The sequence below is a fragment of the Polypterus senegalus genome, chromosome 13, assembly GCF_016835505.1.
Source record: "Polypterus senegalus isolate Bchr_013 chromosome 13, ASM1683550v1, whole genome shotgun sequence".
NCBI classification, from domain to species: Eukaryota; Metazoa; Chordata; class Cladistia; order Polypteriformes; family Polypteridae; genus Polypterus; species Polypterus senegalus.
In genome coordinates this window covers 150,373,952-150,397,055 of record NC_053166.1, presented here as the reverse complement: position 1 = coordinate 150,397,055, position 23,104 = coordinate 150,373,952, and the positions used below count along the sequence as shown (strand labels likewise).

At 42.7% G+C, this 23,104-nt stretch overlaps 1 protein-coding gene across 2 annotated transcripts in view; it reads left to right on the top strand.

The window, feature by feature from the left end:
- Positions 1 to 23,104, top strand: part of gsg1l (gsg1-like) — a 111,433-nt gene that overhangs the window by 41,068 nt on the left and 47,261 nt on the right. For both annotated transcript variants that reach the window (XM_039774558.1, XM_039774559.1), the window contains exons 2-3: positions 6,188 to 6,235; positions 18,573 to 18,725. In XM_039774558.1, the coding sequence (XP_039630492.1) occupies positions 6,188 to 6,235; positions 18,573 to 18,725 (201 nt within the window). The remainder of the gene's footprint in view (positions 1 to 6,187; positions 6,236 to 18,572; positions 18,726 to 23,104) is intronic.

The following is a 23,104-nucleotide window of genomic DNA, read 5'->3' as shown; positions in this document are numbered from 1 at the left end:
TCGGTAAGGTTCATACTTGGATATGAAAGAACGTTACATTGATAGCGGTGAGAGAGAACGGAGAGAGCGCATTTGCTCCTCACCCTCCATGTGTTCCAAATTTGCTGTTGCAATTCCACAATTCATATTCATTCTATACAAATGAAAGTATAGAGTGGCGTACAAAAAAAGAAACAGATTTCAATTTTGACCTTAATTGAAATATTTAGTTGATTTTGAAAGCTTTTAATTCTGATGCTTTAATCAATTTTAATAGACTGTCCAACAAAAGGATAACAAGATAAACAAAAGAAAATTTTATTTTAGGACAAAATTTAGTTTTTAAATATTGGTTTATTTTTTTGTTAATCAGATCCCATTTTTTTTATAAAATTTAAACCGATTTATGGTCCTACCTTTATTTGTAAATTAAGTTCATGCGGCTATCCTTTTCCACGAAAATCTCCGCCACTTTCTTGTAAAAGTCCTCCTTACTTTCCTTTAGTTTTAAAGACTTAATCTTCCATTTTGACAGTCAGTCGGAATACAAAATAAAAATAAACAGACCGATGCAGCGTACTTGACTTTCTGATATCGCTAACTTATAAAGCGTCTGCGTAGAAAAACAGAAGTAACGAGCACCTGTCGCACTCACATGCGCCCCCTTCAGGGTGGCACAGTACTGTCTGCTTCACCTTGTGCCTTTTCACTGCGGTTTTGTGTCCGATTAGCAAGACTAAATATGTCACTCACATTCATTAAAGATATTAGAAAGTCAGGGTGTATAATAAACGTGTCTGCAAACATTATATTGGCGACGTACAGAGAGACAGTAACAGGCACGCACCAATTGCAAGCATCAACCCCATGTGTGAGGGAGAGCGCAGTCTGAGGGGAGGTGAGGCTTATCGCTGCCTCACCTCGCATGTCTCCTCTGCATTTAAACAGGAAATGTGCAAATTCAGCGATTTTGACTATAAAAATGATCAAAATTATTGGAATCATACAGAAAACAAATTTATTGCACAGACCAGTGGACACACTTATTTTATATTATCATTATTAGTTTTTTACTTTTCATGGTGACAGGTGAGGCTCTGCCTCTCATGCCTCCCCTGACCACACGTCCCTGCCTCTTTTTATCTCATTGCCAAAGGCAAAAGTGACCAATCACACAAAAGGTAAATTGACCAATTACACCAAAGGCAAACTGACCAATTACCCCAAAGGTAAGCTGGCCAATCACACCAAAGGCAATCTGACCAATCACAACGAAGGCAAACTGGCCAATCACACCAAAGGCAAACTGACCTGTTACACCAAAGGTAAGCTGGCCAATCAAACCAAAGGTAAACTGACCAATCACACCAAAGGAAAATTGACAAATCAAACCAAAGGCAAACTGGCCAATCACACCAAAGGCAAACTGACCAGTTACACCAAAATTAAGCTGGCCAATCACACCAAAGACAAACTGACCAATCACAACAAAGGTAAACTGACCAATTGTATTGTTCTGAAGTGCAGGATGCCCACACTGACCTTAGTGTTTTATTATATAGTAGAAATAGATTAGACATTAACTTCCCTGTCTATTTAAATATTTTAGAATAGGATATTGTTTGACAATAGAATATTAACTCAGGGCGGTGCGGTGGCACAGTGGTGGCACTGCTGCCTCGCAGTAAGGAGACCCGGGTTTGCTTCTACGGGTCCTCCCTGCGTGAATTTTGCATGTTCTCCCCGTCTCTGCATGGGTTTCCTCCCACAGTCCAAAGACATGCAGGTTAGGTGTATTGGTGTGTGGTGGGTGTGTGTGTGCCCTGCGGTGGGCTGGTGCCCTGCCTGGGGTTTGTTCCTGCCTTGTGCCCTGTGTTGGCTGGGATTGGCTCCAACAGACCCCCGTCCATTACACTCCACCTCTTAAAAAATAGTTTTTGCATATAATGCCTTTATGGTCACAACCCACTGCAGTCATTTGAACAGTCTTCATTTTTTTTAGCAGTCCTTCTTTCACTTGTCCTTTAATCACAACATGTCCACGACATCACTGGCTGTAGGTGTTTCATTTCTAAAGATATCAATAGTTTCTTTATTTTAATTCAGAGACAATCTTAAAAACTTGAATATGTTCCTGCTTTAGATGTCTGGAGACGTTTATCTGCTCCTGTTTCCTTCTGTTTCTTCTTCTTCTTTTAACTTCTACAAGGTTGGGGGTCGATTTGTTTCAAACCTAGTTTTGTTAAACTTGACTTACTTGTATGGAATGTTATTTGATTTTAATAAAATTAATAAAACGTTAAAAAAAAAACTTCTACAAGGTGTTCAAAGAATTAGTCATAAAGTCTGGTAGTTTAAAAAGAGACAAGCTCAATCCTTTCAATAAACCAACCCAATACTCCTTTAAATGTACTCACTAAAGTAAGTTTACTTTGCAGTGAACAAGCAGCCATAAGCATGAGGTTTACCATCTTGGTCATATCTTGCATCTTTTTTGGTCAGAAGTTTGACTCTTTGAGCAATTGGTGGTCATATGTTACTTGAATAGTTTAGTCTGAAATGTGGGACAAATGTAAAATTTTTGACAAAGGCACCTGATATACAGGATGGTCCTGTGGAATATGGGACATGTAGTCACCATTTTATTTATGTGGCTTATTTATATTAAAACTTGCTGTCTAGCACGATGGGATTTATTAAAATTTCTTCACTTTTTATTATTATTATAAAACTTTTTAATGTGGCGATTGTGTGTTTTACCGAAGCAGGTCGGCTATTGAGATTATTAAAATGGGTCGGCTAATAAGTTCTTTAAAGTTGTTTAAGTCATAAAATAACATGTTAGGGTTTAAATCATGGTGGGTTTTAATAAAGTGGTGGCAGTTCCTGGCCTTCGTTAAAGTGGTTTGGGAAAAGACAGGTTTAATTAAACCAGCTCAGCGAGTTTTATAAATAAAGTTCTCTTTAACGTTTCTTGAAAAAGTTTCAGTCATGGCAGTTTTATTAGTCCTTGGGTGGGTCCACGACTGTGGGTCATGGCAAGTTCAGGGCAGGTCAGGTTGTGGGGGGCATACACTGATATGGCGTGTTGCCACACCCACCACATAACGAAAACAGCTCAGGATCCTGGTTGGCACAAGGCAGACACGTGGTCCAGTCCCACTTTCCCGAAATAAGCATCTATCTGCTGCACCCAGGTGTTACGTGGGCAACCCCTTGGCCTGGCCTCAGCAATGAGGGTCCTGTGATCGCCCTCGGGTAATCGCGCCACACGGCCGTAGTGCCGTAACTGACGCTCCCTCACAATGCAGGTAATGTGCCTCATTTGGGACTCCGTGAGCAACACAAAGTCAAACCAGCGGTACCCAAGGATTCTCCAAAGAGACACAACACTAATGGGGTCCAGTCGTCATCTCAGGTCACTGGAGAGCATCCATGTCTCACATACAGGGGGCACCAGGACTCTAAAGACTTGGACCTTCGTCCTTTTGTAGAGATATCAGGAGCGCCACACACCCCTTTATCAGCGACTTCATGACCCCCCGCCCCCCCATGCTCTCCCAATCTGTCTACTGACTTCATAGGAGGGAGAAGTTAATTAAATGGGGTCAGGTACGGGGTCTGTTAAAGTGGTTTCGGTCAGCAAGAGGGTTTTTGGAACTGGTTTAGATCTTGGTGGGCTATATTGCATTTTGTTTTTCAACAGAGTTTGTTAAAGTTTTTGGCTGATGGTGAGCTTTTAAAAAGAGATCATGAATGAATATCTTTATTGCCATTGTACAGATACAACGGAATCCAATGCCAACCTAATCAGCACAAAACAACATGAAATTATAAAACATTAAAAATATATAAATATGGAGAATTATTAAAGGGATTCTAAAGATAAAAAGTAAAACACACATCATACTACACATGCAAAACACTTTTTCGGATGCTGCTGGTATTCATTGCATAATTTTTCCCTTTAGGATTTCGCAATATGAAGAGCATTTACTGCAGACATAGCCTTAGAGTAAAAAACGGTTTGTTATTCTAATTGTCTGAGTTTCAGTTGTCCTAAAATGTAAGCAGGTGGGATGGATCTTTAAGTATACTCTGGACCTTTTGAAAGCAGCGGGAACTGTGAAGATCTTCCAGGGAGGAGAAATTGTATCTGATAATCCTCTGGGCGGTCTTGATGACCCCCTGGAGTACTTTCTTCTCTGGATCTGTGCAGCTGGCAAAGCACACACTGATGTCATAAGTCAATTTCCCCTCCATAGAGCAACAAGAGAAGGGCGTGAGCAGTTTTTGGGTGAAATTATTCTTGCAGATTATCCTCCGGGAATAAAGTCTCTGTTGTGTCTTCTTTACCAGCTCTGTGGTGTTGCTGCTCCAAGTCAGGTCCTCCTCTATGTGTACACCCAGGAACTGGATGTCAGAGACCCTCTCCACGCAATCCCCGCTAATAAAAAAGGGGCTAAATATTCATTCTCTTCCTCCTAAAGTTGATGATCAGCTCCTTGGTTTTGGTGCTGATGAGAATTAGATGATTGTCTCTGCACCACCATGAAAGCCGCTTCACCCTGTCCATTACCAACCATGTGGTGGTGTCATCTACATATTTGATGATGCAATTTCTAGAGTGTGCAGGGATGCAGTCACAGGTATAGAAGTTAAAGAGAAGAGGGCTCAACACGCAGCCCTGTGGGGAACCAGTGCTAAGGCTGAGGGGCCTACTGTTACCCCCTGGGAGCGATCAGAGAGGAAGTCCCTAATCCAGAGGCAGATGGAATGAGATCATCTTATTGATTTGGTTAAAGTGGTCTGAGTTGTACCAGCATCTGATTGAACTGCTTGAAATGGTTGTGATCAGAGAAACTATAATAAGAAATGTTAATCAGGACACAAACTGTGAAAAAGAGGACAACACCTGTGAACTCTAGTCACGCCCCCCAGGCCAATCGGTTTTAGCAGCAGAGACAGGCACACTGTAGCCACGCCCCCAGGCCAATCGGTTTTAGCAGCAGAGACAGGCAAACTGTAGCCACGCCCCAGGCCAATCAGTTTTAACAGCAGAAACAGGCACACTGTAGCCACGCCCCCAGGCCAATCGGTTTTAGCAGCAGAGACAGGCACACTGTAGCCACACCCCCAGGCCAATCGGTTTTAGCAGCAGAGACAGGCACACTGTAGCCACGCCCCCAGGCCAATCAGTTTTAACAGCAGAGACCGTCGAACTCTAGTCACGCCCCCCCCAGGCCAATCGGTTTTAACAGCAGACACCAGCAAACTCTAGCCACGCCCCCTTTCCACACACTGCACCAGAATAAACTTTCTCCTGCAGACACAAAGCTTGCTATTTTGAGTTATTTTTGACTCCATAGTCTACCTTATGAGATTAAAATACATGTGTTAATCATGCCAAGTGTCTGATTGTGACACACCATTTAATTTCTTGATTTTTAACACGTTTTTGAAAAATCCCTACAGGGATTAGAGTGGGGCGGGTCCTCAAGGGTTTTATTATAGTGTGACTTTTATGGTAAGTGATCCAGTAGGAGGGCAGCATGGTGGTGTAGTAAAGAGACCAGGGTTTGTGTCCCGGGTCCTCTTGGTGTGGAGTTTGCATGTTAGATTAAGGTTAGCGGTACTAGCGTGTTGTACTGTGTTAGCCATTATGGATGTAATGAGAAGTCAAGCAAAATGACACCTTTTATTAGCTAATTGAACAGATTACAATATGCCAGCTTTCGAGGCAACTCAGGCCCCTTCTTCAGGCATATTGTAATCTTTTTAATTAGCCAATAAAAGGTGTCATTTTGCTTGACTTCTCATTAGATTAGGCTAGATGAACTTTATTAACCCCATGGGAGAATTCAGATGCCTACGGCAGCAGAAACATTAAAAGAATACAAACTCCCAGGATAGATGATACGGCCAATCAATTAGTCAATCAATCATTCGATAAGTAAATAAGTATATACAAATAAACTTAATGAGTATATTGGGTGGAAGCACTGAATTGCCTGATAGCAATGGGAAGAAAAGACCCCCAGAGGCGCTTCTTAGCAATCCATGGTGGAATGAGCCTGCGGCTAGAAGTGCTCCAAGACATGGGAGGGGTAGTTATTGGCTAGCTGGAGGGTGTGGGATGTTATGTGGTCTTTGTCTTCCCATGATGCACTGAGGCTGCTTCTTTTCTCTCTCTCTCTCTCTCTTCCAGGTGAGAAGTGCAGGAGCTTTATTGACCTGGCGCCAGCATCTGAAAGAGGTGAGTAAGACCACTTGTCTCATATGAGAAGGACCAAGATGGGAGGGTTACAGCATGTGGTTTGAAGACATATTACAACTCTTGAAGTTTTAGGCAACAGAGAAGAGAGCGGAGACGGCATCGGAGCCCACTGCTGAAAACATTCATTTATGTATTCAAATGGATTTAACTGAGATGAACCTTTGCCAAAGCCATCATCCCACTGGCAGCTCCGTAATGAAATCGCAGGCGCGTTCGGCAGATGCTGACCGATAGACTCTTAATCTGTGAGAGCACTCTAGTGTGGCATCCATGCCTGGACCCCCAAGCCTTGCATCTCAATGTTGCCAGTGTGGGAGTGTTGTAGCTAAGCTGGGGAAGGCCAAGTGAGGTGAAGTGGGACACGGTGGTGGGCACTTCGCTGGTAGTGACAAAGTGGGTTCTGCAGTGGCATCACACAGGGAGGAAAAAGTAAAAAAAAAAATCAAAAGTGGCGGGTGGAGGACGAGTCCTTCCAAAACTCGCAGCCTCCTCACTTGCAAGAACAAAACCTTGGTGGAGATCTCCAGTTTTCTTTTCAAGCTGCCAAAATCTCTTCAGATCTGATTCTGCCATTCATCAAGATGTGACAAACGCAGAAGAGCCTGCAAGAGCGGCTGATGGAAGTGGACGGTCGCCGAGCTCCTGGTGAAACGTGTGCGTGAGCGCAGCGGAGACGAGGCCGCCCACTCGGCTCTGGAGGCTCCCTTGTGGCTGGCAGGCTGTGTGGGAGGGAGCTGAGATCCTCTGATAAATGATTTTAACTGTCACAGCAGCCTTGGGGGAATAAAAATAGAAATACGGCAACGCATTGATTTCATGAGTGTTTTTCCTAACACGTAATCTTCTTATGGGGCCCGGGCTAACGTGCAGTGCGGAGGATCAGAGCTGCTTCTTTGAAGAGACAGCTCTGCTCAGATCTCAGCTGCTGCAGCTGCACTCAAAGCCGCCAGGGCTGCACCCGTCCTGCCTGCAGCATTGGCAGTGTAGAATAGTGCCTGAGGGTCTGGACTGAAGCTCAAAGCCCCCCAAGACACTTACTCGGTCTGGCCTGAGTGAGTCACTTAAGTGGCTGGGATTCACATTTTAAACATTGGGATACAAAATTGAACGTCACCTGTAAAGAGCTTTGGGAGGGTATGCATGATGGAAAGGCACTATATGATATCAAGATGCACTCATGAATTATCTTTAGAGACATTAGAAATATTATGACAGACTTACATTTTTACTTTTATACCACTATGTGATGGTGTTTAATGTAAAAAGATGCTATAAAATATCAAGATTCACTCATGAATTATCTAAGGTGATGAGTGTCATTAGGACAGTTATCTAACTTGTCAGGGCTTGGACATTAGAGACATTGGAAATATTACGATATACTTACATTTTTAGTTTTCATAGTACCTTGTCATGGGATTTACTGTAGAAAGGCGCTATATAATATCAAGAAATAGGGTCTGGCACGGAGACTTGTATTACGCAACTGGTAGAATCCCAGCCCACCTGTTATAAGTTACTGGGTAACTGATACTCTGTGCTATTTGAAATTGGAAAAAGTCAATGATAAGTTAGAGTGTAATGAAAATAGCATAATAAGATCTGGACCACCCTCTATCTATCTATCTATCTATCTATCTATCTATCTATCATTTTATAGTGCCTTTCATATCTATCTATCTATCTATCTATCTATCTATCTATCTATTATATAGTGCCTTTCATCTATCTATCTATCTATCTATCTATCTATCTATCTATCTATCTATCTATCTATCTATCTATTATATAGTGCTATCTATCTATCTATCTATCTATCTATCTATCTATCTATCTATCTATCTATCTATTATATAGTGCCTTTCATCTATCTATCATATCTATCTATCCTATCTATCTATCTATCTATCTATCTATCTATCTATCATATAGTGCCTTTCATATCTATCTATCTATCTATCTATCTATCTATCTATCTATCTATTATATAGTGCCTTTTATCTAATCTATCTATCTATCTATCTATCTATCTATCTATCTATCTATCTATCTATCTATCTATCTATCTATCTATCTCTGCTAAAATTAAGGCAGGGTCCATCCTGGGCAGAACGCCAGCCAGTAGACCAACATCTCTGTCCTCCATCTTCTTGACTATCCCATGCCTCTTTACGTTAAATAAATCAACAATTCCTATGAAGGATGTTGAAGTGAAGCTCCCTTTAGATTTGCCTAATTGGTTTATTCCTCCATGCTCTTTAACAGTTTAAAAGCTCTGCCATCTTTGGTGTTTTGACTGAAATATATTGAGAAGGTGCAATGAATCAAGCATGTTGGGTTCAAAAGCCATGCCCGGATGAAGTTTGTGCGGAGTCTCCATGTTCTCTCTGCCTGTGTAGGTTCCTCTTTCAGGTCCCCCAGTTTTCCTCCGACATCAGTGTGTTAAGTTGGTTGTCTGCTCCTCAATGACATTTAGGTGGCATGTGCATGAAGGGGTTGTATGGTTGACCATCCCCGTGTCCAGGGTTGGTTCCTACCTGTGCTCCACAACATGACTCTGAACTGCATTAAGCTGGTCATGTGATTTATGGAAGAGGTGTTGGTGAGGCCAGTGGGGCGGTTGATTGGTGGTGCGTGTCCTGTGATGTGGGTATGGACCCCAGTGCAGTGATGGGGACACTGTACTGAAAAACTGGTGTCGTCTTTCAAAGGAGACGTTAAACTGAGCTCTTGACTCTCTGTGGTCATCACAGATCCCTGAGTATCTTTCAGAAAGAGTAGGATGTACCCCAATGTCCTGATTAGATTTTCCTCTCTGGCCCCCTAATCATCCCCTGTCCCTCACTCTGCTCTTCAACACCTAATAGCTAAGGTGTGGTGAGTGCGCGGGCGCAGGAATGGCATCATCCAGGTGGGTGCAGAACATTAGAGATGGTGGATGAAGTGGCTCCCCACTTTCTATGAGCAGCTAGAAAGGCGCTATATAAACATAACACATTCTCTAATTATCTTATGTTATTTAGAGAAGAGGTGGCTGAACATCGAAGCCCAAGTTGTTGGTGCCTCGGTGTTCTTTCCGACTCTCATTCCCATTCCACGTCTCCTTCCTGCTTTATTTATTTTTTTCTTTTTCGCCTTTCCTTTCTCGTTCTCCATTTCCGCTCCTGGAATGTTTTTCTTCTTCATCGTTCTCCTTTACCCTTTCATTTATCATCTCAGCCTTTAGAGGATTCCTCCGTGCTTGTCATGATTTCATTTCTGGCTCTCAGTGATCCGTTGCTTGTCATTCCAGTGGGATGCGATTCAAGAGTGAATTCGACTCCGGCAGTTGCTTGACCTCGAAAAGGTTGTTAGACAAAAAAAAACGGAAACATGGAGCCTGGAGTCTTCTTATCACTCCTTCGGGGGTCCGCACCACCCTGTTTCCTTGCCTCTCAGCCACTCATCTCTTAGTCTTACTGCACCCCAGGCTCTGAGTAGTTAAATCCCCTTCTAGCTGTGAAGATACCAAGTTTTGCGTCTGGTCCTGCTGTTTAAGTCCCCCTGTACCCTCTGGAAGACGGCTAGCAGGCTCCCTGCTGAGGGCAGTCAATAATAATCTCATTTTCTCCAAAGCTGCCAATTGCTCTCGAGCTTCAACCCAACTATGACAGGAGGCCGCACTTTTGATTTATGCCAGCCTGTCTGTTCTGCCGCAGATGCAGTGCTGTGTTACTGATGGACAATGGAGACCAAAAATAAGAATAAAAAAAAGGTTTGAAAGTAGAGGAATGTGGGTCAAGAAAGACGAACGGAGGCAAAGACAGAAAGAAAGAGACAGGGTGGCCTAGTGGTTTACTGGCAGGGACTGTGCACCAGAAGAACGTGGCATCATTCCCCCTAAGCTCACATTACGCGACTTCTCCAGTGATCTTCAGTCATAACCTTCATTTAAATCATCTTAGTGTGTTTGAGGCCGACGGCGACGCGATCCTGTGAATGGCATTTTCTAATGTGCCATGTCCAGCAATTCACTCCATCCTGTGAATGCCAGTCTCTAATGTACCACGTCCAGCAATTTGCTCCATCCTGTGAATGCCAGTCTCTAATGTGCCATGTCCAGCGATTCACTCCATTCTGTGAATGCCAATCTCTATTGTGCCACGTCCAGCAATTCACTCCATCCTGTGAATGCCAGTCTCTAATGTGCCACATCCAGCGATTCACTCCAACCACTCGCCCCTCCAACCTCTTTGATTTTTGTTTTTGGTCGTAGTGTGCATGACAACTAATGAGCGCTCACCCAGAAAGACAATACATAGAATGTTTTGGATCTCACAAACAGAAGAGAAGCTCGACGGTCTGATGTGTCACGTTTACCTACCATGACAGAGTGGAAAATAGAGATAAGGGGACGAGCTTGTGGCTGAACTCGCTGCACTCCTTCACTGTTTGAACAGCAGCACGAAACTGACTGCCAGGAACAGGGACGAGGAGGACTGGGCTGGAAAGTCATCGAGCTGACGCGAAATTTGACACGGCCAGAGCTTTTCAGTCGAGTGAACTCAAATAGTCCACCAGCAACATGAGTAATGGCAGTCAGCAAGCCTGACATACCGCACAAATAATAAGCCACAAAATGTGACAGCAGCTTCATTGTAAGCCCCAGAGTCATTTAACCAACATCTACCTACATCCTGGGTATGACATTAATCTGCACCCAGCCCTGCATGTCAGCCCTCCAACCTGCAGGGAAAAACCTGGGGGTTGGTGGCAGAACTGGCACTCCAGCCACCATAAAAAACCTCACAGTGTTCCACTCCATCTGAACTAGTGTGGTGTTGAGGTGTCACCCATGGCATGGCTGGCACTCGGGTCCTAATCTGGGATCCTGAGCTGGTTTGTCATGTGGTGGGAGTGGCAATGTGCTGCATCAGCTCCTGCTCCTAACCTCTACCCTACACTGTCTGTTCACGACTTGGCTTCTCACCTAAAGTGCTATTCACAATGTAATGAAGCTTTAAAAATTAAAACATACAAATTAGTGTACATAGCAAAGCACTTACTAAAACTTACTAAAACTTGTTTTTTTGTATCAGTATACTGCTGCTGGATTATGTGAATTTCCCCTTGGGATTAATAAAGTATCTATCTATCTATCTATCTATTATATAGTGCCTTTCACTCTATCTATCTATCTATCTATCTATCTATCTATCTATCTATCTATCTATCTATTATATAGTGCCTTTCACTCTATCTATCTATCTATCTATCTATCTAAAAGCACATACAGTACTGTAGAAGCAGCAGCCCCCCAGTGCACTAGAAAAAGTCACTAGTTCAGCCCCCACCGCGGACGCTTTGTGACCCTGAGCCAGTCTGCTCATCTACCAGCTTTCATATTGCAGAAGGTGCGATGCCCTTTGGAACAGCATTAACTATGGAAGGGCAATTTATCGAAGATTCAAGGGCAGAATTCAATAAAGGAAACCTGTGGTATGTGGGGTCTTCATAATCACTGCTTTTGGAGCACATTGAAAAATGATATTATTATATTATATTATATTATATTATATTATATTCACCTTAATCAAAGGACAATTTTCTGTGTGTCTGTGTGTCAATCTGGTTATTACATTTGTCATTTCAACAGATGACACATCACAACCATTAACACTGCTTTTATAAGTTTCATATCAAATAGCATATTACAGAGACGTATAAATTGCATTTGTCATTCTAACAGATGGTGCATTACAAACATTAACACTGCTTTTTTGAACCTTATACCAAATGGCATGTAACAGACACATGTGCATTGCATTTATCATTCCAACACATCACAAACTTTAGCACTACGTACATGATCACATATCAAATGGTGTGTAACAGAGACATATGCATTGTGTATGTCATTCTAACTGATGTAACCAATGCATTTTATTACTACCTGCATTACAAAATTCATTGCGATAGATTGTGCACTGCAAACATTAACACTGAGGTATACTGTACATTTATTATTTAGATTTCAACCAATCTTAGTTGGATAGCACAGCTGGTTATATTATACTTTATTACATCCACCTTAAAAAAAATGACAAGTGTCTGTGATACCAGTTGCTATGTCTGTCATTCCAACAGATAGCGTATCCCACACATTAACACTGCTTTCATGAATCTCATATCAAATTGCATTTAACAAAGACATATAAATTGCACTTGTCACTCCAACAGATGGCGCATCACAGGCATTAACACTGCTTTTATGAACCTCATACCAAATGGCATGCAACAGAGTCATATGCATTGCATTTACTATTCCAACAGATGGCACACCACAAACATCTGTTGGAATGACAAATGCAATGCATTTTATTAAAATATGCATTAAAAACACATTCCATTATGCACTGCATATATTAATGCTGAGGTCTGCGTTAATTATTTTAACCCACCTTAGATGGATAGCACAGCATATTATATTATATTATGTTATATTATATTATATTATATTATATTATATTATATTATATTATATTATATTATATTATATTATCCATCCATCCATCCATCCATCCATTTTCTAACCCGCTGAATCCGAATACAGGGTCACGGGGGTCTGCTGGAGCCAATCCCAGCCAACACAGGGCACAAGGCAGGAACCAATCCTAGGCAGGGTGCCAACCCACCACAGGACACACACAAACACACCCACACACCAAGCACACACTAGGGCCAATTTAGAATCGCCATATTATATCATTGAGAAGAATGATGGTACAATAGTTGGCTCTACTGCCCCTGGGGAAAAAGGTTTGCTTAACTGCACAAGTTCTGTTTTTGCAGAGTTCCCCTGTGTCAATGCAGTATCAACAATTGGTCAGGCACAGGTTCAAGTGTTGAGGTACCAGCTCTGCATTCCCCTTTGAATTTGCACTCAGTAAATGAAATAAAACAATGGTTATGCTGCATTTCTCCATAATGCACAAAAGCATGTCGGAGTAGAGGTGCTCTGCCTCTTTGTCTCAGTCAGGGCTCTAAACGATTGTCTGCTGCCAGTCAGAGGACCAAAAAATGTATCCATATATCAGAAAGGGGCGGGGCTTCTAGAGCCTGTAGTGAGGCGTGGCCAGGGATCCTGCAGTGCTTGTTCTTCAAAGCTGCTGGAGAGAAGGTAGCGGTTAGCCACAGCACCCCCTCTGTTCCTGGGGTGAAATTGCTTACCTCAGCAGAGCCCTGAAGGTGTCCCCTAAGCACACGTGTGTGATGTTAGGCGTGCTGCAGACACTTCCATAGCCAAAAAAAGTAATCAAGATTTGATTTGTCATATACAGTTATGCACTTTGCAATATGTAGTGAAATACTTAATTGCTAATCCCCAAGACTGTGCATTAGAACAATATAAAAAGTCAATAAATAGTAAATACAGTACTCAACTCTAGCCATAATTATTGATATGTACAGTTACAGTATTATATTAATAATATAAAAATCTATAATAAATAAATAATAGAGCAGAATTGACAATAAGGCATCATGGAGCTGTAGATGCTGGCCTTACTTCGGCTGAGGATGGCCTGTGCACAGAAACTCCTCCTCAGTCTCACCGAGCTGCCGTCAGGCACTCACAGTGCTTCCCTGAACATATGTGCTGTGTTAATTTGTGTTTCTAAATTGGAATATAATATCATATTTCATTAGATTATATAATGCAGGCAATTCAGAAACAATTTCTCAGGGGAGATCAGATATCATATTAAAAAGCTAACATCCTTAGGTCTTAATTTTTTTCAGGGTCACAGGGAACTAAAGCCTGTCCCATAAAGACTGGTTTAAGGTGGGTAAATAGCCTGTGGAGAGCACAGAGGGCCCACTCACACTCACACACACACCTACACTTACTGTATATACCGAGCTGTTAACCTAAACCCACATGTGTTTGGGGAAAGAGGACTACACTGAAAAGCCAGGCAGACACGTGGAGAACATGGAAACTGCACACAAAAAGCAACCTGGTGTGAGATCTGGGTATCCATCAGACAGCAGCGCCAACCACCGTGCCATCTCTATATAACATGATATTACATTGATTTATTTGCCCAGTGCTTTTATCCAAAGTGACTTATAACATTTGAGATTCGATTGGTTACATTTCTTCTGTTTTTTTTTTCCCATTTGGAGCTCAGGCAGGTGAAGTGACTTGCTCAGGGTCACACAGTGGCAGTGGTGGGATTCAAACCCACAACCTCCGGGTTTGAAGTCCAAAGCCTTAACCACCATGCCACTGCCTGCCTATACTGGCACAGCAAATTGCCCATTTAGTAAAATGGGCACAATGATACGATGGTAAGTCCATCTGTTTTGATCACATCACACATTTAGGGACCTTTGTAACCATCACATCCCCCTATCTTTGTGCTTCTTGTTGCATTTGTTCAATGGGCACTGCAGCCCTCTTGTGGATGCTGGAGGACATTACACCTGGGCATTGGTACCTGATGCAGAACATTTTGTAGTTTTATTCTATTCTATTATATTCTATTATATTATATCAGCTGTGTGAGATCTTCACAACAAACACTTGTACTTTGACAGGCGACAGCTGACTCTTAAGAATGACTGAGTGCAGAGGACGTGGGCCACCTTGTGCTTGCTGCCCCACTGGCTTTCATAAGAAGACACTGGTGATACCACATCATAGCCGTATCACTGGCATACGAGTCCTATTAGTCTTTGTCTCGAGAAAATACCTCTTGACAGACAATGTCTGTAGTGAAAACCTCAAGCTTTGCCTTCCATTACTGAGGTGATTCACTTGCAGGTTGTTAAGCCTTAGCGTTTGCTTCATATCAACATTGTGTCTCTTTATCTGTATCATTAGTGTTTGCTGCACGGAGGTCTTTAGGAGTGAGAAGTGAAGGGCGTGCAAGCGCCAAAAAAGATGTAAAAGTGCACACATGCGCCATCTAGTGGCTGTGGTTGAGCATGAGCAGAGCAGACTGCTCCATACACACACACACACACACACACACACACACACAAAGGTCTTTCATTTATAATTATATTAGCTGTGTGTGGTCTTTGGGACAAAAAAAAAAAACAACCCGAAGACTCCCTAGCAGTTTGACTCTATTGTGCTGGCACAGGTCGTATCTTGTCCAAGATGGACGTGTAGTCGAGTGCAGCTGTGGCGCAAACTGAGCGGGAGAGGCTGGAACCTCTCAGGCCAAACATATGGAAGCTCGTTGTGTGAACGTATACAACATGCATGGACCACAAAGCTGAGTTTGTCTGCTGTGGCTGAATGAGAAGTGAGGGGCAAACAAAAAAGTTAAAGTGCACATGTGCGCCATCTCACCAAGTGTGAGTCACACTTGTATAGGCTTCTATATCTTCTGTAGAATTCACACCAAATCCTGTGCCTATGGTTGAGTGTAAGCAGGGTGGACTGCTCCACACACACACACACACACACACACGTCTTTTGTAGTGAGAAGTGAGGTGCAGGCAACAGCAAAAATTATTAAAAGTGCACGCATGCGCCATCTAGTGGCTGTGGCTGAGCATGAGCAGAACAGACTGCTCCATACACACACACAGAGGTCTTCCATTCATTCATATATCCATCCTCCAACCCGCTGAATCTGAACACAGTGTCACGGGGGTCTGCTGGAGCCAATCCCAGCCAACAAAGGGCACAAGGCAGGAACCAATCCTGGGCAGGGTGCCAACCCACCACAGGACACACACTAGGGCCAATTTAGAATCGCCAATCCACCTAACCTGCATGTCTTTGGACTGTGGGAGGAAACCGAGCGCCCGAAGGAAACCCACGCAGACACGGGGAGAACATGCAAACTCCACACAGGGAGGACCCGAGAAGCGAACCCAGGTCTCCTAACTACGAGGCCACTGTGCCGCCCTTCATTCATATATGTCTAATTATATTATATTATATTATATTATATTATATTATATTATATTATATTATATTATATTATATTATAACAGGGTCACGGGGGTCTGCTGGAGCCAACACAGAGCAAGGCAGAAAACAATCCCCGGGCACCCACACACACCCACACTAGGGACAATTTAGGATCGCCAACACACCTAACCTGCATGTCTTTGGACTGTGGAAGGAAACCGGAACACCTGGAAGAAACCCACACAGACACGGGGAGAACATGCAAACTCCACGCTATATTATCCATCCATCCATCCATTATCCAACCCACTATATCCTAACTACAGCAGGGTCATGGGGGTTTGCTGGAGCCAATCCCAGCCAGTACAGGGCGCAAGGCAGGAAACAAACCCCGGGCAGGGCGCCAGCCCACCACAGATATTATATTATATTATATTATATTATATTATATTATATTATATTATATTATATTATATTATATTATATTAGCTGTGTAAGCCAGTGCTGTAAAAAGCCTGGGGTCCTAGAAACTATTGAAATCGTCAGAAAAAAAAATGAAAATGTCAGGTAATTGAAAGGAGCTACTCTGGGCGTCTCTCTCCTAAGAGGATTCGTTTTGCTGATGTTCTCGCATCGCTTGTGCATTAGCGGCAGAAGGAACAGTAAAAGGGATACCGGTTTGTCGATGTTAACACCTAAGTGACATTGTCTTTCTTCTGAGATTTCGTTTCTGCCGACATGCTGGCCTCGCTTGTGTTAATAGCGGCTAAGCGAGTTTTCTGTTTCCTTCACCCCAACTCTACCTTTCACGTCGGGCCGGACAGACAGACACACTTGCACGCATAGACGTTTATATATAAGATTATATTATATCGTAACATAAAACAAAACGCTCTCAAAGCTCCTTAACTTGAAAGCGTCAGTAGGAAGAACTCCCATCCATTTGAATAGATTAGTTAACGCTGGCATTGCTAAAGACCGAGGCTTTGTTTCTGTTAGAAGTTCCCACGTTCCTCCCATTACCCAATGAGGGTCCTATGTGGGGATACTGGGTGAAAAAAAGTGCAAAGTGCTGCACGTCGGCCATAAATATCAGTTATAAATACAAGATGGGGAGCACTGAGCTAAAGGGAGCAACCTCGGGACCGGACTTAAGGGTTTACATCGGCAGAACATTTTCATCATCTGAACAATGTGCAGAAGCGATTAAAAAGGTGTGACTGAAAGGCACTATATGAGCGCCAACCCAACACAGACAAATACGGGAGGCACACTTATAAAACAAATAAATGCTTCATTTCTAATTTTTCACCTGCGGGCAACGCCTTCCCCGTTCCCACAGGCACAACTCCACACAATACTTTTATTTCTCTTATTCTTCCTCCACTCCTCCTCCTCCCGATTCTGACCTCTGGACTAATGGCTGCCAGCTCCTTTTATAATACACCCAGAAGTGCTCCAGGTGCTTAGTGACTTCATTTCCGGCAGCACTTCTGGGTATGGCTCAGCAACTCCAGCTGCAGCACCCCCTGGCGGCGCCAGCGGATCCCAACAGGGCTGCACCAAACTCCAACTCCCATGAAGCCCAGCGGGACCCCAGAGGGGTTGCCATCTAGCGTCCCAGGGGGACGTAACGTATTGGCCACACTTGCACTCCTGGTCCTGCCAGCATGGAGGCGTCCCGGCCGGGTAAGGGCTACAAAGGCAAGTAAAACATTACGGCATTTTGTAAAAACCGCTGAATGTAAATCAAGAGCCATTATGTTCAGTCTACATATAACACACTAGTTATGTAGTTCTGAGTCATGGCGGCACAAGAAAGACGTTGCAGCCCTTGAACAACCAAGTGCATCATGGGACTTGAGGACGAGTCCTACTATGAAATCTGTTTTAGCCACAGAAGCCTATGATGGAGCCCAGCCCTGTTCTTCAAAAATTCTTAAAGGCTTTGATAAGGAAGGTCCGGTGGAATTCCTTCATCTTAAGGGTCCTATCAGGTACTCGAGGACATCAGTGAAGAGCATTTAGGACTGAAGCCATCTTGACGCAAAGAGTTGTGGGACTCTGCTGCAAACTACCCGAGACATGGAGTTGGAGTAGAAACCTGGAGAAGCTTCAAGGGGCATCTGGATGAGATATCTGGGAGAGCTTAGCTCTGAGCTAAACAAACGAGCCTGATGGACTGAATGGTCGCCTCTCGTCTGACAAACTTCAGAAGCTCTTTAAAGCAGCACATGTATCTTGTATGTTGTAAATGTTGAATATTAAAGGGGGACCCCGGGCACTGTTGCTTTGTGTAATGTGAGGTGCTAGACCTGGGGTCCTCCTTAATTCTACTCCCCCTGGTGCGTTTGCCACAGCTTTACTGGCTCTCCTGACCTGTCTGTCTGTCTGTCTCCACAGGTGTCCTTTGGCTGTCCGTCGTGTCCGAGGTGTTGTACATCATGCTGCTTGTAGTTGGTTTCAGTTTAATGTGCCTGGAGCTCCTTCACTCGAGCAACGTGATCGATGGACTCAAGCTGAACGCCTTTGCAGCGGTTTTCACTGTGCTTTCAGGTATTTCCCTCTTCATTGTTTCCCTTTTGCTTGCTCCGCAGATTGCCCTGGCAGTTGGCATGACAGGGCAAGGCAGGTCATGGCATGCAGACCCATGAGAAGAGAAAGCTGGGTACGGATTGCCATTACAGTTTTAGAATGTTGGCTTAGGGGAACCTTCTAACATTTGGTTGTTGGTAAATGTTGAATTAGCTGAAGTTTAGAAAGTAGCAGATTTTAGCAAAGGCTGCTAATCTCATTTTGGGAGGACAGCTAAAGGGTTATGGTGGCATAGTGGTGAATGCTGCTACCTCATGAACCCAGCTTCAGATCTCTGGCCAGTCTCCATGTTCTTCCTGTGACCGTAGAGGTTTTCTCCAAATGCTCCTCCCACATCCCATTATATGTGACTTACATTAATTTCTATGTGCTAAGACACTAAGCTGAGTTTGGTTACTCACACAACCGTGCAGAAAAGCATCAGAATTTGAATTGCGTTAATATCATTCACTTAATTCACAAAATAAAAATACACCGCAAGCTTGACTCTTTTGACATTCATGTTCCCCCTACTGGTGGCTGTGAAAATTACAATTCACCGTAATAAAAGTAAAATTGTCTGTGTGCCTGTGTATCTACGTGTCCGTCCACTTGGTATGTCTCTATCCTTCCAACTGAGTAGTCATAAAATGCATTACAATTATCATTCCAACAGCTGCCGCCTCATAAACATTAATACTGCTTTTACAAATCCCATACCAAATGGCATATAACAGAAACATAGGCTATGCATTACATTTGTCATTCCAACTGATGGCGTATCACAAACATTAAAACTGTTTTCACGAACCTCATACCAAATGACATTTAACATAGTCATATGCATTACAGAGGGCGTATCACAAACATATGTAGTAATAGATTGCATTAAATTGGTCATTCCAACAGATGGTGTGTTGCAAACATTAATGCTGTTTTTACAAACCCCATACTAAATGGCATAAAACAGAGTCATATGCATTACATTTGTCATTCCAACTGATGGTGTATCACAAACATTAAAACTGTTTTCACAAACCTCATACCAAATGACATTTAACATAGTCATATGCATTACATTTGTGATTCCAACTGATGGCGTATCACAAACATATGTAGTAATAGATTGCATTACATTTGTCATTCCAACAGATGGTGCATTGCAAACATTAATGCTGTTTTCACAAACCCCATACTAAAAGGCATAAAACAGAGACTATGCATTACATTTGTCATTCCAACTGATGGCGTATCACAAACATTAAAACTGTTTTCACGAACCTCATACCAAATGACATTTAACATAGTCATATGCATTACAGAGGGCGTATCACAAACATATGTAGTAATAGATTGCATTAAATTGGTCATTCCAACAGATGGTGTGTTGCAAACATTAATGCTGTTTTCACAAACCCCAAACTAAATGGCATAAAACAGAGACTATGCATTACATTCGTGATTCCAACTGATGGCGTATCACAAACATGTGTAGTAATAGATTGCATTAAATTGTTCATTCCAACAGATGGTGTGTTGCAAACATTAATGCTGTTTTTACAAACCCCATACTAAATGGCATAAAACAGAGTCATATGCATTACATTTGTCATTCCAACTGATGGTGTATCACAAACATTAAAACTGTTTTCACAAACCTCATACCAAATGACATTTAACATAGTCATATGCATTACATTTGTGATTCCAACTGATGGCGTATCACAAACATATGTAGTAATAGATTGCATTACATTTGTTATTCCAGCAGATGCCGCATTACAAACATTAATACTGCTTTTACAAATCCCATACCAAATGGCATATAACAGAAACATATGCATTACATTTGTGATTCCAACTGATGGCGTATCACAAACATATGTAGCAATAGATTGCATTAAATTGGTCATTCCAACAGATGGTGCATTGCAAACATTAATGTTGTTTTCACAAACCCCATACTAAATGGCATAAAACAGAGACTATGCAATGCACTTGTCATTCCAACAGATGGCACATCACAAACATTAATACTGTTTTCATGAACACCATACCAAATGGCATATAACAGAGACATTGCTTTGCGTTTGACGTTCTAACAGAGGGCGCATCACAAACATTTGTAGTAATGCATTTTATTACTCCCTCATGACCCTGTTCAGGATTGAGACGGCTAAGAAGATGGCCCAGTATGGTATTTTATTACTACAAATGTTTGTGATGCAGCATCTGTTGGAACGCCAACTGCAATGCATTTTGTTACTATATGCATTACTACATGCATTCCAATAGGTGGTGCCCTGCAAACGTTAACATTGAGGTCTATGTTGATTATTTAGGTTTGAATCCATCTTAGAACGATAGCGCAGCTAGTGCATATTATGGACTAGGATTCCCAAAGCACATAGTCCCAAAAACACTTCCAAAAATGATGGATTTCACTATCAAACCCTGGCTAGTAATGGGGCAAATATAAGAATAAAAATCTTTATTCTTCACAAAACTGCTTGTAACATAAATGAAGCTATAAAGGAGCATGAAAGACAAGAAAGGAATTACCTGTAACACCAAAGGCAATCTAAAGCAAACAAGCCTCAATGCAGATTTTCTAAGAGTTGTTAAAATATAGAGTAGTGGGTTGAAAATCTAGAAATCCAATAAATCAAATAAATGCAAGTAAACTCGCCACTCCCAGGCACGTCTGCAAAGAACCGCCAGGAATTGTGGGATATGTAGGACAGAGGGCAGTCCCTGGCTGTGATTGGCGGGTGGCCCCGCATCTTGGTATAACCACCCACAAAACACATGGAACATAACACAGAGAGCTTACGTACATAAAGAAAATCAAAAAACAAAGAATAATAAACATAATTAGAAAAAGTAACAAAATCAACATAAATCAGAGAATCAAAACTGAGAAAAAGAAAACAGGAACCTGGACTCCTGCCAGGAGAGTACGAGAGAATGTAAATAACTTGAAATAATGACCACGAGGCAAGGTCAGCACTAGGACAAAAGTAGTGGGCGTCACTGGATCTCGGTACCTCAAAACCCCAAACTCCCCCCCTGCTACAATGCACCCCATACAAAAAAAAAAAAAAAATCCTGCATTATTTTCAGTTCACAATAAATATGACAGAATACAGAAGTAACAGCAAACAGAACCTCATCCTACAAAACGCAAACCCAAGATTGCACCATTCATTTGCCTTTTCGGTATTTGGTTTGATGGTGGCGCACTGGTGGTGCTGCTGCCTCACAGTAAGGAGACCAGGGTTTACATCCCAGGTCAACCCTGCGTGGAGTTGGCATGTTCTCCCTTTGTCTGTGTGGGTTGCCTCTGTGAAATCCTGTTCCCAAAGACATGCAGGTTAGGTGGGTTGGCGATCCTAAATTGGCCCCAGTGTGTGTTTCGGGTGTGTGTGTGTGCGCAGGTTAGGTGGGTTGGCGATCCTAAATTGTACCCAGTGTGTGGTTTCGGGTCTGTGTGTGTGTGTGTGTTTGCCCTCTGATGGATTGGCACCCTGTCCAGGGTTTCTTCCTGCATTACTTCCCTATGCTAGCCAGACCCTGTTCAGGACTCAGTGGGTTAGAAGAGGAAATGTACGTAACATTTATTCATCTGTAATTTTGTTCGCTCTGTCCAATGATTTCCTAATGGGCACAACCTGCGCTGTATGTTGATTTGCCATCTCTGGCCATGCATTAGACACTGCTGGGCAAAACTCGGCTGCGGGTATTACGATACTATAGAGATGACTGCGGCAAGAAACTTTTTGCTGGGTTTACACTAGTTAAAGACTAAATTGGCTCAGTGTCAATAAGTCCTGGTGTCTGTGCCAGTATGCCTGTGCCCTGGCACACCTCCAAAAAAGGAGACTAAAGCACCCTGTCATCCTGAATTTACCTAAGTGGGTAAAAGATGTTAATGGATGAATGGCCGGCCATTGCCACTGTAAGTGAGACTATGAGGACTGACTGGAGTGTCAGGCACGACTCGAGTGAAATGAGAGATCCACAAAACAAAGGGAGCGTGCAGTAAATTGGCACACTCCTCTGTGTGTTTTCATGTATCACTTCTTGTAAACACAGTGTGGCACATACAGTAGGCCACACGCAAGACGATCAGTTAGCATTTACACCGATGAGCCACAACTGTGAAACCACTGACAGAGGAAGTGAGGACCTTTGATTATTTTGTCACAATGGCACCTGCCAAGGGGGTGGCATTTATTAGGCAGCAAGTGAACAGTCCATGTTGGAAGCAGGAAACATGGGCATGCTTTAGGATCTCAGCAAGTTTCACTTCGGCCGAATTGTGATGGCTATGATAGCAGAAACATTTACTTGTACTTGTA